This window comes from Ceratotherium simum, chromosome 3 (genome assembly GCF_057802395.1).
Source record: "Ceratotherium simum simum isolate JZ-2026a chromosome 3, ASM5780239v1, whole genome shotgun sequence".
Lineage (NCBI taxonomy): Eukaryota > Metazoa > Chordata > Mammalia > Perissodactyla > Rhinocerotidae > Ceratotherium > Ceratotherium simum.
The window spans coordinates 64,052,355-64,068,918 of record NC_141902.1 but is presented as its reverse complement, the minus strand read 5'-3'; the positions used below and the strand labels follow the sequence as shown (position 1 = coordinate 64,068,918).

The 16,564-nt window shown below is 36.2% G+C and overlaps 1 protein-coding gene across 4 annotated transcripts in view; it reads right to left on the bottom strand.

Moving 5' to 3' along the window:
• The window catches only part of LRRC49 (leucine rich repeat containing 49), a 121,381-nt gene that overhangs the window by 85,118 nt on the left and 19,699 nt on the right, over positions 1-16,564 (bottom strand). For all 4 annotated transcript variants that reach the window (XR_015551551.1, XR_015551549.1, XM_014780877.2 and 1 more), the window contains one exon: positions 9,964-10,107. Coding sequence is in view for 2 of the 4 variants with exons in the window: in XM_014780877.2 (XP_014636363.1) it covers positions 9,964-10,107 (144 nt within the window). In the remaining 2 variants the exon portion in view is untranslated. The remainder of the gene's footprint in view (positions 1-9,963; positions 10,108-16,564) is intronic.

The following is a 16,564-nucleotide window of genomic DNA, read 5'->3' as shown; positions in this document are numbered from 1 at the left end:
AGTGCTTAAGTCAGGAGGGTGGAGCCCTCATGAAAGGAATTAATGCCTTATAAAAGAGGCTCCAGAGAGATCCCTAGCCCCTTTCACCACATGAGGACACAGAGAAAAGGAATCAGCGACAGACCAGGCAGAGGGCCCTCACCAGAATGCAACCATGTTGGCACCTTGATCTTAGACTTCCTAGATTCCAGAACTGTGAGAAATTTCTGTTGGTTATAAGCTACCCAGTTTGTGGTATTTTGTTATCAAAGCCTGAATTGACTAATACACCAGCATAAATTATTCACACAGCTTCTTGCTGCTTTGAAATTTCTTTCATCTAGTCCAAGGAGTTTGCTCAGCTTCTCCTGCTTTCAGTTCCATTGCTTGGCATGTGATAGGGAACCTCTCTGAACCTATCTTAGTAACAAAATGTAACACAGCTTCACCTGTACATGGTTATCTTTCTTTTAAAGTATTTGATTGTCAATTAGCAAAAAACTGTGGAACTGCGGTCATTCCTCCAACGAAAAATATGTTTCACTAATATAAAATGTATGTCTTTGCTGTTTGATTTCCATGCCTTTGTAAGTAATGTTTCATTTCAATGCCAACTCATGGTGTGGTCTTTTTAAATACATTTTGAACAGTGATTAAATTCAAAACATGTAGTACCAACAATTGAAATGACAGTAGTATAAACAGAGGCAAGTTTACATATACTTAGGCAATGAAATTGCTGTAGCCTGTCCAACGGTGATTTCAAGATGCCATAGATTGTAAGACATATCCAGATTTCAGAGTTGTTGAAATATGGAAAAATATGTCTTAAACTGGTGAAATATGGTAGTTTAACATAGTTTAAGTCATATACACACCATAGTGAGTCTGAAGGACTTCAAAAAGAAATCTTATAATCTTGAAAGCAACCAGAGGAAGAAAAAGACTGCCTCAGAAAAAATGATACTGGACAGTTTAATGACAATAATAGAGCCCAAAGACAATGGAATATGAGCTTCAAACGTCCAGGAGAAAAATGTCAACCAAGTCAAATCATCACTCATGAATAAAAGCAAAACAAACATATTATTAGACAAACAAAAACTGAGACAGCTTACTACCACCAGAGTTTTTTGCCCACCTTAAAGGAATTTTTTCTAAGTTATATATTTTGGGAGGAGTGGTGAAGGCAAGCATGTGGGTGAATCCAAATAAGCACTGACTGAAAACAACAGCAATTAAAACATCTAATTTGAGGAATAAAAAGATAAAAAGAAAATACTATGCACAAAAACCATGTAAAATTGGAGGGGGTTACTGGATTAAATGATTCTAAGGTCCTTATTTGAGAAGAGGGTAGAGATGTGAATAACTCTATAATTTAAGTCAAGTGTATAATTTGATATGTGAAGAGTAACCATTAAAGTAAATAAGAAAGAACAGAGAAAACTCCATCAACCCAAAATAAGATACAAGAAAAAAAAAAGCACAGGAAAAGTAGGACAAATAGAAAGTATGAAATAACATAGAAGTGATAAATCTAAATACATCAGTAATCACAATTAGTATAATAAACTAAAGTTTCTGGTTAAAAGATAGATTCTCAGATTTGTAAGTTTAAAAAAGGAGTTGTGCATTCTTTATAAGAAAAAGGTTGATAAAAAATACTTAATATGGGGGCTGGCCCAGTGGCATAGTGGTTAAGTTCACACGCTCTGCTTCAGCGGTCTGGGGATCGCAGGTTCGGATCCTGGGCGCAGACCTATGCACCGCTCATCAGGCCATGCTGTGGAGGCATCCCATATACAAAATAGAGGAAGATGGGCACAGATGTTAGCTCAAGGCTAATCTCCCTCAGCAAAACGAGGACGATTGGCAATGGATGTTAGCTTAGGGCTGATCATCCTCACCAAAAAAAAAAGAATACTCAATGTGATTCACTGAGAAGAACTCAGCATCATGTGTGTTGGTATTCCTGCCAAAAGTGTACCACTGAATCTAATCATGAGGAAACATCACTAGACAAGCCCAAAGTGAGGGACATTCTACAAAATAATAAACTAACATTCTTCAAAAATGTCAATGTCATAAAATAAAAGGGAAGATTCAGGTACTCTTCCAGAATAAATAAGACTAGGGAGACATAACAACTGAATGTAATACATGATCTTGAATTTTCTTTTGCTATAAAGGACACTATTGAGACAATTGAGAAAATCTGAATGGGATCTGTAGATTAGATAATAGTATCATATTAATGTTAATTTCCTAATTTTGATCATTGTAGTGTGGTTATATAAGAGAATTTCTTGTTTTTAGGAACTACACACTGAAGTTTGTGGAGATAAAGGGTCATCATGTCTGCAACTTACTCTTAAATGGTTCAGAAAAAAGAGAGAGAGAGAGACACACACACACTCACTGGTAGATAAAAAGTGAAGGGAAGAAAGAGAGTGTGACCAAGAGAGGATAAATTAATGTACTAAAATGTTATCATTTAAAGAATCTTTACATTGGGATTTCTTTATACTATTATTGCAACATTTTCTGAAATTATGTCAAAATTAAAAATTAAAAAAAGGTTAAGGAATAAAAAAGATATACCAGGAAAACACCAAAAGAAAGCTGGTATTAACATTAGATTAAATAAATATTAAGGCAAGAAGTATTAGTAGCTTCCTGATATATACTACCTAGAACAGTGCTGGGCATACAGCCCATGTTCACAAAATACTTGCTCAATGAAGGAGTTAGTAATAAAGATAGTTAATACATAATGATAAAAGGAACAATTTACCAGGAAGAAACATAAATTTTAAACTTGTGTGTACCTAGAAACATAGCTTCAAAATAATGACCACATATTAGGCAAATATATTGATAGTAAGTATTGACTATAAATATTGACTGCATACTAGGCAGTAAAGCAAATCTCAACAATCTACAAAGAACCAACTACATATAATCCATATTTACTGGCCACATGCAATTAAACTAGAAAAAAATGATGAAAAAAGGAATAAGAAATCCACACATTTCAAAAATTTTAAATATATTTCTAATCAGCATGTGGATCAAAGAAGAAATCATAATGGAACTTAGAAAATATTTAGAACTAAATGATAATAAAAATACTAAATTTCAAAACATGTGAGAAGAAGCTGAAGTGGTTCTTAGAGGGAGATTTATAGCCTTAAGAGCTTATATTAGAAAATAAAAAAGACTGAAAACTAATGTATCAAACATCCAACACAAAACTTTAGAAAGAAAATAGAGGAAATAAGAGAAATAAGAACAAAATCAATAAAATAATATTTTTTAAAAGCTATAAGAGAGGTTCAACAAAGCTAAAAGCTGGTCCTTTGAAACTACTAGGAAAATAAACAAACTTCAGGCAAGACTGATCAAGAAAAAAGAAGGCATAAATAAGCATTATGAGAAGTGACAAGTGGGACATGACTAGAGATAGAGCAGCCAAAAAAAAGTGAACTTAGATGAAGGGCAACTATAGCATATCAAAACTTATGCCCACGATGGTTACTGAGTCAACAGTTTAAAACTACCCAGACTATTTTACAGAGCAGTTCTACCAAATATTCAAGGAACGGAACATCTTTATCTCATATAAATTGAGATTTATAACAAATAGGAAACCAAAACAGGGAATCACAAAATATCAAAATAGGAAGCACTCTTCAACTTATTTTATGACACCAGTATGACCTCCATATAAGAACAATAAAAAGAAAAGAAAATACAGGCCAATCTCATTTATTAACATAGATGTAAAGACTGTGAATAAAATATTAGCAAACAAAATCCAGGAATGTATATGAAATGCAGCCCATAATAAACATAATGACCAAAAATGCTGGAATGACTTACATTACAAAATCTTGTAATATAATTTGCAAATTTAATAGATTAAAGAAGAAAAGAATCCATATGATCAATCTAAGAGTTGTATAAAAATCATTCAATAAAATCCAACAACCATTTATAATACAAACTCTAAACAAACTCAAAATAGAATATAATTTTTTCAGACAATAAATGGCATTTATCAAACATAGCTAGTGATGCATTTCCTTTAAAATCAGGAATAAGGCAAGGATGCCCACTTTCCTTCTTTATTCAATTTTGTACCGGACTTTCAGTCAAACTGGAAGTTCAGTCTAACTCAGCTAAACAAGAAGAAACAAAATATATAATAATTAGGAAAAAATTATCATTGTTCACAAAAAATTATTATTGTCTAAATAGAAATCTTCAAATAATCTACAGATATATTATTAGAATTATTAAGTGTCCAGAGCAAGGTTGCTAGATGTAAGATCAATGAACCAAAATCAACGGTGGTTCCATATACTAGTAATAGTAAGAACTCTATTGTTCACCAAAAACATTTACAATAGCAACAAAAAAGTATAAGATATCTGGGAAGAAATCTAACAAAAAACAAGTTATCTATAGAGAAAAGCATAAAAATCATTAAATGAAACATACATGAATTGAGGATATGCTGTATTCATATTATGTCATTCATATTAATGTGCCATGTTCTTATTATGATATTGAAGGCTCAATATCATGGAAATGTCAATTGTCTTCAAATTCAAAGATATCCCAATCAAAGAGACCAGTAGAGTTATTCACGAAACTTGACATGCTATTTTTAGAATGTATATAGAAAAAGAAAGGACCAAAATGACTTTTTTAAATTTTTTTCTAAAAAGGAAGGAAGGACGTCTGGCTGGCTGGGAATGGGAGGAAGAGGGAAGAGAAACACAGATTGGGGACCTCATTTGACTAGCTCTTTGGACATAGAAAGTTACAGTTATTAGGACAGTGTTATAGTGGAACATGGATAGAGATCAATTAAGTAGAGCAGAGAGGCCAGGCAAAGCCCCATGCATATGTGGATATTTAATCTGCTAGAGGGAGATACTGCCAAGAGGAGAGAGAAGGACAGGAAGAACTCACTCTTCAATAAATGGTGCTGGGACAATCAGTAATGAGAAAAAAACGAAATTGAACTTCAACTTCACACCACAGGCAAAAATCAATTCCAAATAAATGAAACACCTACAGGTGAAGAACAACTTTAAAACTTTTGTTAGACAGTATAGAAAAAGTCCTTATGTCCTCAGCCTATAAGGAAGGATTTTTCAAACAAAAAACAGAAACAATAAAGAAAACTATTGATGATTTTTTACTTCTGTTCCTCAAAAGAGCAGAAACAAAAGAAATACTATCGATCAACAGGAAAAAGAAAAAAAACCTGCTATTACAATGGGCAAAGGATAAGGCTACACACAGAAGAGGCAATCTCAATATCAAAAAGATGAAAGGCATTCAATCTCACTGGAAATTCAAATTAAAATCTCAATGCAACACAATTTCATAGCTAAAAGATTTGCAAAAATTAAAAGGTCTGACAATAGCAAGCATCAACAAAGATGTGAAGTTAAAAAAACACTCAGATAATGCTGATGGAAATGGAGTTTGGTGTGACAACCTTAGGAAAAACTTGGCGATATCTGATCAAGTGAAATGATGTGCATAATGCTGGCACCCAGCAATGCTTCTCCCAAGTATCCACCGTTGAGCATTGTTTTCAAATGCAGATTGCAACCAATTTTTTATTGGTCAAGAAATCAATTCAGTGGATTGAGACCAACATTTTTTTTTGAGACCAACATTTTTTAATGAGAATAGAACAGAACAGAATATACCAGAATGGACTGCAGTAAGGGTAGGTATAATTTCATGAAATGCTTGTTTCCATTTTTTATAATGTACCCATATAAATATGTACTCAATAACTGGGTTTCAATATAAATTTATATATTACCATAGATTATAGCTAAAAATGTCTGAAAGCCACTGTCCTAGAGAAATTGTTACACATACGCACAAAAAGATATGTACAAAAATATTACTTGTGCTACTTTTTTTTTTTAATTTTTTATTTATTGCAGTAACACTGGTTTATAACATTGTATAAATTTCAGGTGTACATCATTATACTTCTATTTCTGTATAGATTACATCATGATTGTGCTACTTCTTAACAACAAAAAATTGAAAATACTATGACTGCCCACAAACAGAAGAATGAACATTTAATGACAATCATACAATGGAATACTACATAACAATTAAAATCAGTGATCTAGAGCTACAAGTATCAACGTAGACAAATCTCAAAGCATAATGTTAATAAAAGCAACTTACAGAAGATATGTACAGTATACCTTTTACAGAACATTTAAAAGCATGCAGAAAGGGCCGGCCCCGTGGCTTGGTGGTTAAGTGCGCGTGCTCCGCTACTGGCGGCCCAGGTTTGGATCCCGGGCGCACCGACGCACCGCTACTCCGGCCATGCTGAGGCCGCATCCCACATACAGCAACTAGAAGGATGTGCAACTATGACATACAACTATCTACTGGGGGGCTTTGGGGGAAAAAAAGGAAGAGGATTAGGCAATGGATGTTAGCTCAAAGCCAGTCTTCCTCAGCAAAAAGAAGAGGATTAGCACAGATGTTAGCTCAGGGCTGATCTTCCTGACAAAAAAAAAAAAAAAGCATGCAGAAAGACTATTTCATATTGTTTAGGGATACACACATATACGGGAAAAGGAAACAGACATACATGGGATTAAACAGCAAATTCAGGATTGTGGTAACCTCTGAAAGCAGGGAGGGAATGTGATGGGGGAAGGTTACACAAGAGGCTTCACCCATGTTTGAAAGACAATAGGAAAATTGAAAGGTTTTCATTTATTAAGTTGACTGGTGGATACACAAATGTTGGTAATATTATTTCCTATTCTTTTAAAAGTGTCTGAAATGTTTAATAATTTTCAGAAGGGAAAGATATATACTGAAAAGACATTTGGCTTGAAATTTACAAAATTTCCAAGAAAAAGATTAGTGAATTTAACTACAACGAAAACCAAACAGACAAGAACTTTTCCACATCAAAAGCATCAGAGAAGAAGATTTCTAATAAGATGGTGAAGTAGGTAATGTATTTGTTTCATCTCCTTCCCAAGATTCAATGGGTGAAGCAGAAAAAAATACACAAAATGAGTAAATCCACGGAAATGCTAAAAACAAGAGAGTTATCATTAATAGATCGGCATTTTTCATGAATTTCAGGAAGCTGGAAAGCAGATAGGATCTTATTGGATATATCCTGAACAGAGAAAACTGCAGCTTAAAACTAGCAAGAGAGACGCTGCACTGCAAACGCAGCAGTTCTGTCTGACAGAATGCCATCTTACTCCATGCTCAGAGTTAATACACACAAAGAGCAGGCGTGGACTGCGGCTAATTGTGGGCAATCAAGTAGATGTGTAATTAAAGGTCTGTCTACTCAACAGCTATTCCTGGAACACCAACAAACCCATCCCATCCCCAGCCCACTCCCACTCCTGCCATGCACACACACACAACCATGTACAGAGGAGCTGGCTGAAGAAACCCTCAGCTGGAGCCTCAGGATCTGTTCTCTAAACAAATAGAGTATCTGTCAAGGAAGGATGGAGAGCGTGGGTGTTCTATCTATGGAGGTGGTTAATAACTGCTACAGTAGAACCCGAGGGGAAAAAGGAATGGTAGTTTCACCTGGCACATAAGATACTCAAGTCCTTCTACTCCCAAAAGTAAAGTCTTCCCTATTTTGGCAATTACAAAGTAAGCCTGCCTTTTCCCTTCCACTCACTCTAAAGGGAAGTCTGCCAATGTGTGGGATTTAACAACTTACACAAAGCTAGTGATCATTCCAGGGAGAGATCCTATGGTTAAAAAGACCGATTCAGCTGCACAGGAGACCCAGCCACTATTTAACATGGTCCTTCATTTAAAGATTACCAGCCATTGAGGAAAATCAAAACCACGAAAGAAAAAAAAAAGCAAAAAGAAAAAATGTGATATAACTGACCCTGGAGAAAAGAAAAGATAATGAAAAAAAAAAAAAAATGAATCCTCGGATTTAAAAGTCTCTTGGCTCTTTTAAGAAAAGGATACTTTGAAAAAGAAACAAATAAGAGTTGGATAAAGTTTCTTATTTATCCTTATACGTGTACTCTCAATTTTCTATAAATTAATATACATGATACTTGTCATTATCATGATAATGACATCATATGTATAATACCTATCACTAAATCTTTTTAACTTTTAGAAATTAATACAGTTTCCTTTTCCATAAAATGCTTATTGCTGCCTAAACTATACCAGTAATGATTAGACATAATACTCAATGGGAAATTCAGTAAGCAATTTCTTAGATATGCATTATGCATTTTCCAAACGAAAGACAAAATATAGACAGGAATCCACCAAAGCTTTTTAGATTCTTACTATACCCAATGTCTTGAGGTCAGATTAAGTTCAGCCTGAGTAGTTCCTAGAGATTCAGCAATGTAACAGATTAATTCAATCTGGATGTCTTTTAAAATAAGCAAGCCATTTCCAATATTTAAATCCAGTCTGGGGAGGGCCTGACAGAATTTACAGGTTCTGGAATAAATCCAGGTCTTGGAGAAGGTTCTGAAATCATCCCAACCTCCTAAAAGATATGAGCACTACTTGGCTCAGATTTTCAAAATGAAATCAGCCTGTACAATGGGGGCTAGATATAAGGCATCATCTGTCCCCCAGCCTTTACCAGGGTACCACTTACAGTTATACTTATCTACTAAGGAACTCAATGTCTTGAAGAAGTTCAGAGTTAGATTTTGCCTTTAAAAGTGCTTAAATGATATCCAGAGAGGATCTAATGAAGTTTTTCTATTGCATGTAAACAAAGGAAACTTGTTAAAAGAACAAATAAAAGGGGCCGGCCTGGCAGCATAGTGGTTAAGTTCAGCGAGCTCCGCTTCAGTGGCCTGGGTTCGCAGGTTCAGATCCTGGGTGCAGACATACACCACTCAACAAACCATGCCGTGGAGGCGTCCCACATACAAAATAGAGGAAGATGGGCAGATATTAGCTCAGGGCCAATCTTCCTCAAGCAAAAAAAGGAAGATTGGCAACAAGTGTTAGCTCAGGGCTAATCTTTCTCACCAAAAAAAAAAAAAACAAATAACATTTTTACAAATCATTAGAAGTCTTCTTGGCCCGTATCATATCATACAGCTGAAAGCTGTATTTCTAGTGCTCTTCACATATGCACAAGTACAAAATACCTGAGCACCAAGCTGTTATTTAGTTGCCGAACTTGGGTACAACTATAACTCTAATGAAGTTTATCTTCAGAGTTCCAGAGTCGCCTTTCTGTAGTTTTGCCCCCACAATGCTAACTCTTTTCCTCTTGCTCACATGCCAGTTCTCTACCATCTTTATGTCTTTTTTCAGAGTCAACAAGCCAAAAGGACCCTAGAGATAATCTAGCCCAATGCCCTCATTTTAGAGAAAAGTAAACCGAGGCTTACAGCGTTAAAGTGATTTACCCAAGGTGACACAGCTCATGAGAGATGAAGCTGAGACCAGAACTAGACCTCTGACGCCCTATGCAATGTTCTTTCCACTAAACCAAGCTGCTGCTTTAAAAACTGCAAAGGATATGATATTTACGCATGTCTTCACAGCCCTCAACCTCTCCTCTCTGTGCCTTTTTCCTCTTGGTGCAACAATTCATCAACTTTCAGTCACCAATAACCTTTCTTTCTTATTAATTCTATACCCATGACAAAACAGGAAAGGATTCAGTGTTCATTTACACTAGCTGATTCATTTACTGATAACACTTCTATTCTGTTTCTAATTTTATATTTATCTTTTAAAATAGAAAACACCTTAACACTTCCCAAATCAAAATATTATAAAGCTTAATAATTATATCCACAATTTAAATTCAGAAAAAAACTAAATTACCTTTGATTCTTACTTTGCATAAAGCAATGCAATAACATTTATTTCATTTCCTTTAAAGAAAAACCAGGGACCACATATTGATGCCATTTTGATACTCACCACAAAAGTGATCTGATTGTGCCTCAGGTTAAGTTCAGTTAGTGAGTCCAGCCCATTAAGATTATCAACGTGACTTAAAAGGTTCCTGGCAAGATTTAAAACTCTCAAATCACACAAATGATTGACATTTTCAATTGTGGTAATCTGTTAAAAAATGAGGAAGGGATGATTAGCAGCCATAAATCTCAGACATGCATGTTATAAAAACTCTAAAAATAAAATATATAGTCACTGGATTCACTGACAAGTTTATATGAAGACATTTAAAAATCTATTTCCATTTCCTCTGTTGTAGATAATCTGAAGTCATTTAACTTGTGAAAGTTAACCAAAGAAACATATATTTTATAATTTGACAATAGTAAATATTTGAAGTAAATTTTATCAAATAATCAACAAGTCCATTGTTTGGCACATCTCTAAGTGCCCCAACAGTGTGCCAGGTAACAAGAAGTATACATACCACCTGCCAAATAGAAACTTACTGTGAGCCCAAGGCATAAGCTCACCATGTTTTGACCAAGCAAGACTGTCCTCCGAGAGAAAAGGCAAGGAAAAGGAATGATACCAAGTTGCCCTTGTTGATTCCATTTATACTGCAGGATCCTGAGAGCAGTCATGGGTCTGAAGGGAAAAGATTCAAGGAACTAGGATCCCTAGTGGAGGGTGAGGATGGATATTCTTTATTAGTGGAAATGCTTAAGACAGATAGATAATGTTTAGTCAGGTAGACATTAACTGTTTAGAACGACAGGACTTGCATCATGGAACGTGCACGTGTGCATAAGCGCTGAACTGCAGCGGAGAAGCTGGAGCTGCACAGTAAGGTGAGGGTAAGTAAAAGCCACACCCATGAAGTGATGAGATCTCAACATGGTTTTAAGCCCCACTACTGTAGTACAGCAAGCATAGCACAATGGGATGAGTTCCTGCGTGATACAGAAGTAGGGCTCCTTTCGGGGGACTTCAGCAACCTTTTAATATAACTTAAAATATTACTTAAATAACAATGAGTCATACACATAACACTTTTCTTCTGAACATTAAAAAAAATAAATTTCAGGGGGCCGGCCCAGTGGCACAAGCGGTTAAGTGTGCGCGCTCCACTGTGGCAGCCCAGGGTTCGCAGGTTCGGATCCCGGGCGCGCACCGACGCACTGCTTGGCAAGCCATGCTGTGGCGGTGTCCCATATAAAGTGGAGGAAGATGGGCACGGCTGTTAGCCGAGGGCAAGTCTTCCTTAGCAACAAAAAAAAGAGAGGAGGAGTGGCAGATGTTAGCACAGGGCTGATCTCCTCACAAAAAAAAATAAATAAATTTCACAATGACTAGAGGTTAATTTTTTCATATGTATTGCCATCACAAATTCGTATTATTTGAAAATTTTCATTTACCACTGCAAAGCAGATGTTGGCTAAAAGAAGTTTTTTTTTAGATTTATAATCCAGTTTCTATGTTGTTATTTGGACCTTCTCTTACATTCAAGAAATATCATCTAGATTCCATCTAGGTTTGAGAGGGGAAATCAAACTACATTTATTATAAATTCAATAATATAGAAAGGTAACATCTGACCATGCTTTAAAATTTGTCCTAAGATTTTTGGCCTAACAAATGTAAAATGACAATAAATTAAATAAAAATTGTAAAAGAAGAAACAAGGTTATCAGCATTTGCAGATGACAGATCTGTACAATAAGACATGGACAAAAATATTTCATAACTAAATAGTTGATGGAATTTGAAATGTATGGAATCAGCAAAAAGCAAAATAGACACTGTAGAAAATCAGTACTGTCAGCATAAGCTTGAGAAATTCTCCTAAAATACTAAGAAAAAATACAGATAAGAGGAATAAAAGATAAGATGGGGATGTGAAAGACAGACAATATAGATATAACAAACATAAATGGAAAAGCAATATTTATATATATAAAATAAAGCTTTCCTGAGCTCAAGAAGATATAAGTATATAGAACAAAGGGGCACAATTGTTGTATGACCTGCATAGGGTGTTTTCTCCCTTCTGCAAATAATCATGGGGGCACTTCTTCTAGAAAACTACCTCTCTAATTCCATTTGGTTCTGGTGAGACTTACAATTAGAATGCCTACATTTTAGAGTTACCCTTTAGTTTAAACTCTGAAAAGAAACATTGTTAATGTTAATTCTAATATATAGGTATCAACCTGTAATTAAAAAAAAAAATCACTGGGGATATTGCTGGGCTTCTTGCTTTGCAATCAGATAGGCCAGAATCGTGTGCAACATCTCTGATAGAATCAAGTCTGTTACTTGTCGCGGCCATGGACAAAATCACAAGCATAGAGTAAATTGATAGAAACTTCAGGCAAAGGGTGGTATAGGGTGAGATCATAGTTCTTGATTAGTTAATAAACTTCACAAGAAGAAGAGAATGTTTGAAAGCCCAGTTATGGGGTCATACTGATCAGAGAGACAGTCCCAAGATAGACTGCAGATTTTCTTAATACACATAGGAAAGCTGGATTCTCCAGTCCTATCTTTGTGTGTAAGATAACCAGACTGCTCTGTCTAAATAAAGACAACCTTCCTACGCAGCAATACCAAAAGGGCAAAGGTCTGCTTTCAAGCGAGCAATCACAGAAAGGGCAAGCTCTCCCTGAAGGGAAAGATTTCGCTGAAAGAACAGGTTCTTTTTGAAGCACGGTTGTGTCCATGTTAAAGCAAGCATTACCGAGAGAACAAATTCTGGTAGATCAAAAAAAATCTAGGTCAGAAATTGAGAGTCAACCTCCCAGATTTCTCTGTATACTTCACTACTCACATATAATCAATTGCTAAATCTTGATGTTTCTACTTTTTCAATATTTGTCCAATCTGCCCCCCTATTATTATCCCTATTGCTCCTACTTTAGTTCAAGTCGCCATGACTTCTCACAAAGACTACTGGCTTAGTCTCTCAACTGTTCTCTATCTCGTTTCACCTCCCTCCATCTCCTTCCATTCCTCAGTCTATTTCTTAAACACTATCATCATTCCTCAGAACATTTTCACATCCATAAACCAATTGCATTTTATTTCACAATGCACACCAAGTACCATATTTATTCCCAATGGAAGTAAATTCAAAAGACAGACAATATTCACTTAATTTCCTTTTAGCTTTTTAACTACCTGATGTTATTTTTTTAGAGTTGGACATTGTTTCATCTTAAACAGTTTATCTCCTGACTTTTTAGAAGCCTAAGGTAACCAAGACTGTCTTTGCTTTGAAATACTCCAAATTTTTGCTTATTGGATTTAGATATTGTAAAACCAGACTCAGATTTTCATTTCAAACTTCCTTCTTGTAGTTATAGAACCTTGAGAAATAATTTGTGTGGTACAATATTTAATATTAATACACGCAATATCACAAACATGCTGAAATTATAAGACAGCTAATACACGTCAGCTAAAAAGGAATAGAGCAGTTTTCATCAATATTATGGTTGGTAAATAATTCCTACATATAATATATAGATCAAGTGATATGTTATTCATTTATCAGGTGCTCTTACAGATTGTGGGTAATGCCCACTAATTCTTAAAGGTATATTGTAATGTGAAAACCACATAAATATGTCTATTTCACATATATACATTTTAAAACAAACTTAAGAAAAATATTGCTGCCATAAAATGTTTCACTTATAGTTATGAATAGTTTTAAAAATAGTGGGCTACCCAGAAATAAAACCACATATCTATGGATAGTTAATCTTTTTTTTTTTTTTTTGTGAGGAAGATCAGCCTTGAGCTAACATCTGCCAATCCTCCTCTTTTTGCTGAGGAAGACTGGCCCTGGGCTAACATCCATGCCCATCTTCCTCCACTTTATATGGGACGCCACCACAGCATGGCTTCACAAGCGGTGCGTCGGTGCGCTCCAGGGATCCGAACCTCCAAACCCCAGGCCACCGCAGCAGAGCACGCGCACTTAACCGCTTGTGCCACCGGGCCGGCCCCTGGACAGTTAATCTTTGACAAAGGAGCCAAGAACATACAATGGAGAAAGGAAAGTCTCTTCAATAAATGGTGTCGGGAAAACTGGACAGCTACATGCAAAAGTATGAAAGTAGACCATTACCTTGCACCATACACAAAAATTAACTCAAAATGGATTAAAGACTTGAATGTAAGACCTGAAACTATAAAACTCCTAGCAGAAAATATAGGCAGTACACTATATGACACTGATCTTAGCAGCATCTTTTCAAATAACGTCTGACCGGGTAAGGGAAACAAAAGAAAAAGTTAACAAATGGGACTACATCAGACTTAAAAGCTTCTGCAAAGCAAAGAAGACCACGAACAAAACGAAAAGACAACCCACCAACTGGGAGAAAATATTTGCAAATCACTTTCTAAGGGGTTGATCTCCAAAATATATAAAGAACTCATACAACTCAACAACAAAAAAACAAACAACCCAATCAAAAAATGGGCAGAGGATATGAACAGGCATTTTTCCAAGGAAGATATACAGATGGCCAACAGACACATGAAACAATGTTCAACATCACTAATTATTAGGGAAATGCAAATCAAAACAAATGTGAGATATCACCTTACACCAGTCAGAATGGATATAATTACCAAGACAAAAAATAACAAATGTTGGAGAGAATGTGGAGAAAAGGGAATCCTCATGCACTGCTGGTGGGAATGCAAACTGGTGCAGCCACTATGGAAAACAGTATGGAGATTTCTCAAAAAATTAAAAATAGAAATACCATATGATCCAGCTATCCCACTACTGGGCATTTATCCAAAGAACCTGAAATCAGTGATCCAAAGAGATTTATGCACCCCTATGTTCACTGCAGCATTATTCACAATAGCCAAGATGTGGAAGCAACACAGGTGCCTATCAACTGATGACTGGATAAAGAAGATGTGGTATATATATACAATGGAATACTACTCAGCCATAAAAAAGACAAAATTGTCCTATTTGCAACAACATGGATGGACCTTAAGGGTATGACGTTAAGTGAAATAAGCCAGACAGAGAAAGACAAATACTGCCTTTCACTCATACGTGGCATATAACAAATACATGGATAAAGAGAACAGATTGGTGGTTACCAGAGGGGTGGGGGGTGGGTGAAAGGGGTAAAGGGGCACATATGTAAGGTGATGGACAATAATTAGACTACTTGGGGTGACCAAGCTGAAGTCTACTTAGAAATTGACAAACAATAATGTACACCCAAAATTACACAATGTTATAAACCATTATGATCTCAATAAAGTTACTGGAAAAAAAAATAGTGGGCTACAAGTTAAATGGCAATTCCTTAGTATGACGTACAAAGCCCTCCACAATCCGGCCTTTACCTACTTTTCTCGCCTCATCTCTCACCATTCCTCAACTCGTGCTAAATTTTCTAGCAGTAAAAAATACTTACCATGTTGTTTTTAGTCTCAGTGCTTTTGCATATGGTATTTTTTTTCTGACAAAACTCTTTAGTTCCTCTTCCCCTTCTACCACCATCCAACTGGGTAACTTCACCTCTACTAGAGTGTCACTTACCAGCCTGCAGAGCTGGGCAATTCCCAGGCTGTCAACACTCCTCCCACCGAGTGCATACACAGACAGACACTCAGGTGGGGCTGCGATGAGATTAGAATCTAAGATGTGGCCTATCTAGATCTATCAAGGCTTTTATTAATTACATTAGCTTTTCACCAAAACGACTGGGACTCACAGCTGTTAGAAAGCCTAGAGGGATCATACTGAGGTTTGTGCCTGACCGACTGCAAGTGGCAGTGGCAGAGCTTGTTCATCACTAGGCAGGGATTCCTGGATCATCCCAGAAAGTATGCTTATCACCTCCGGAGAGGCTTTACCTCCTGATTGAGTATGCAGCTCATGTAGCTATTCATAAATAAATACATTTCAAAGACTAAAATTTAAAAGGAAGAGCAGGGCCGGCCCCGTGGCTTAGCAGTTAAGTGCGTGCGCTCCACTGCTGGCGGCCCGGGTTCGGATCCCGGGCGCACACCGACGCACCGCTTCTCCGGCCATGCTGAGGCCGTGTCCCACATACAGCAACTAGAAGGATGTGCAACTATGACATACAACTATCTACTGGGGCTTTGGGGAAAAAATAAATAAATAAAATTATAAAAGGAAGAGCAAAGGGTTAAAAAACTGCCAAGACGCTCTGAGAGAGAAGAATAAGGAGGGAGAATATGACAAGCCAGATAGAGAAATCGAGACAGACACACATAGGGGTAGAGAAGTTGACTTACTAAACAGAATAACAAGCTCAGATTATACAGTACTCAGGGAAATATAAATCAAAACCACAAGGAGACAACACTTTATATAAATTTAATTGGCAAAAATTAAGAAGTCTGACAATTCCAAATGTTGAAAAGAATGTGAAGCAACAGGATCTCTTAAGTATTACTGGTAGGAGTATAAACTGGTACAACCACTTTGGAAAACAATTTGGCATTATCTTTTTCTTTTTTCTTTTTTTTTTTTTTGTGAGGAAGATCAGCCCTGAGCTAACATCCATGCTAATCCTCCTGGTTTTTTGCTGAGGAAGACCAGCTCTGAGCTAAC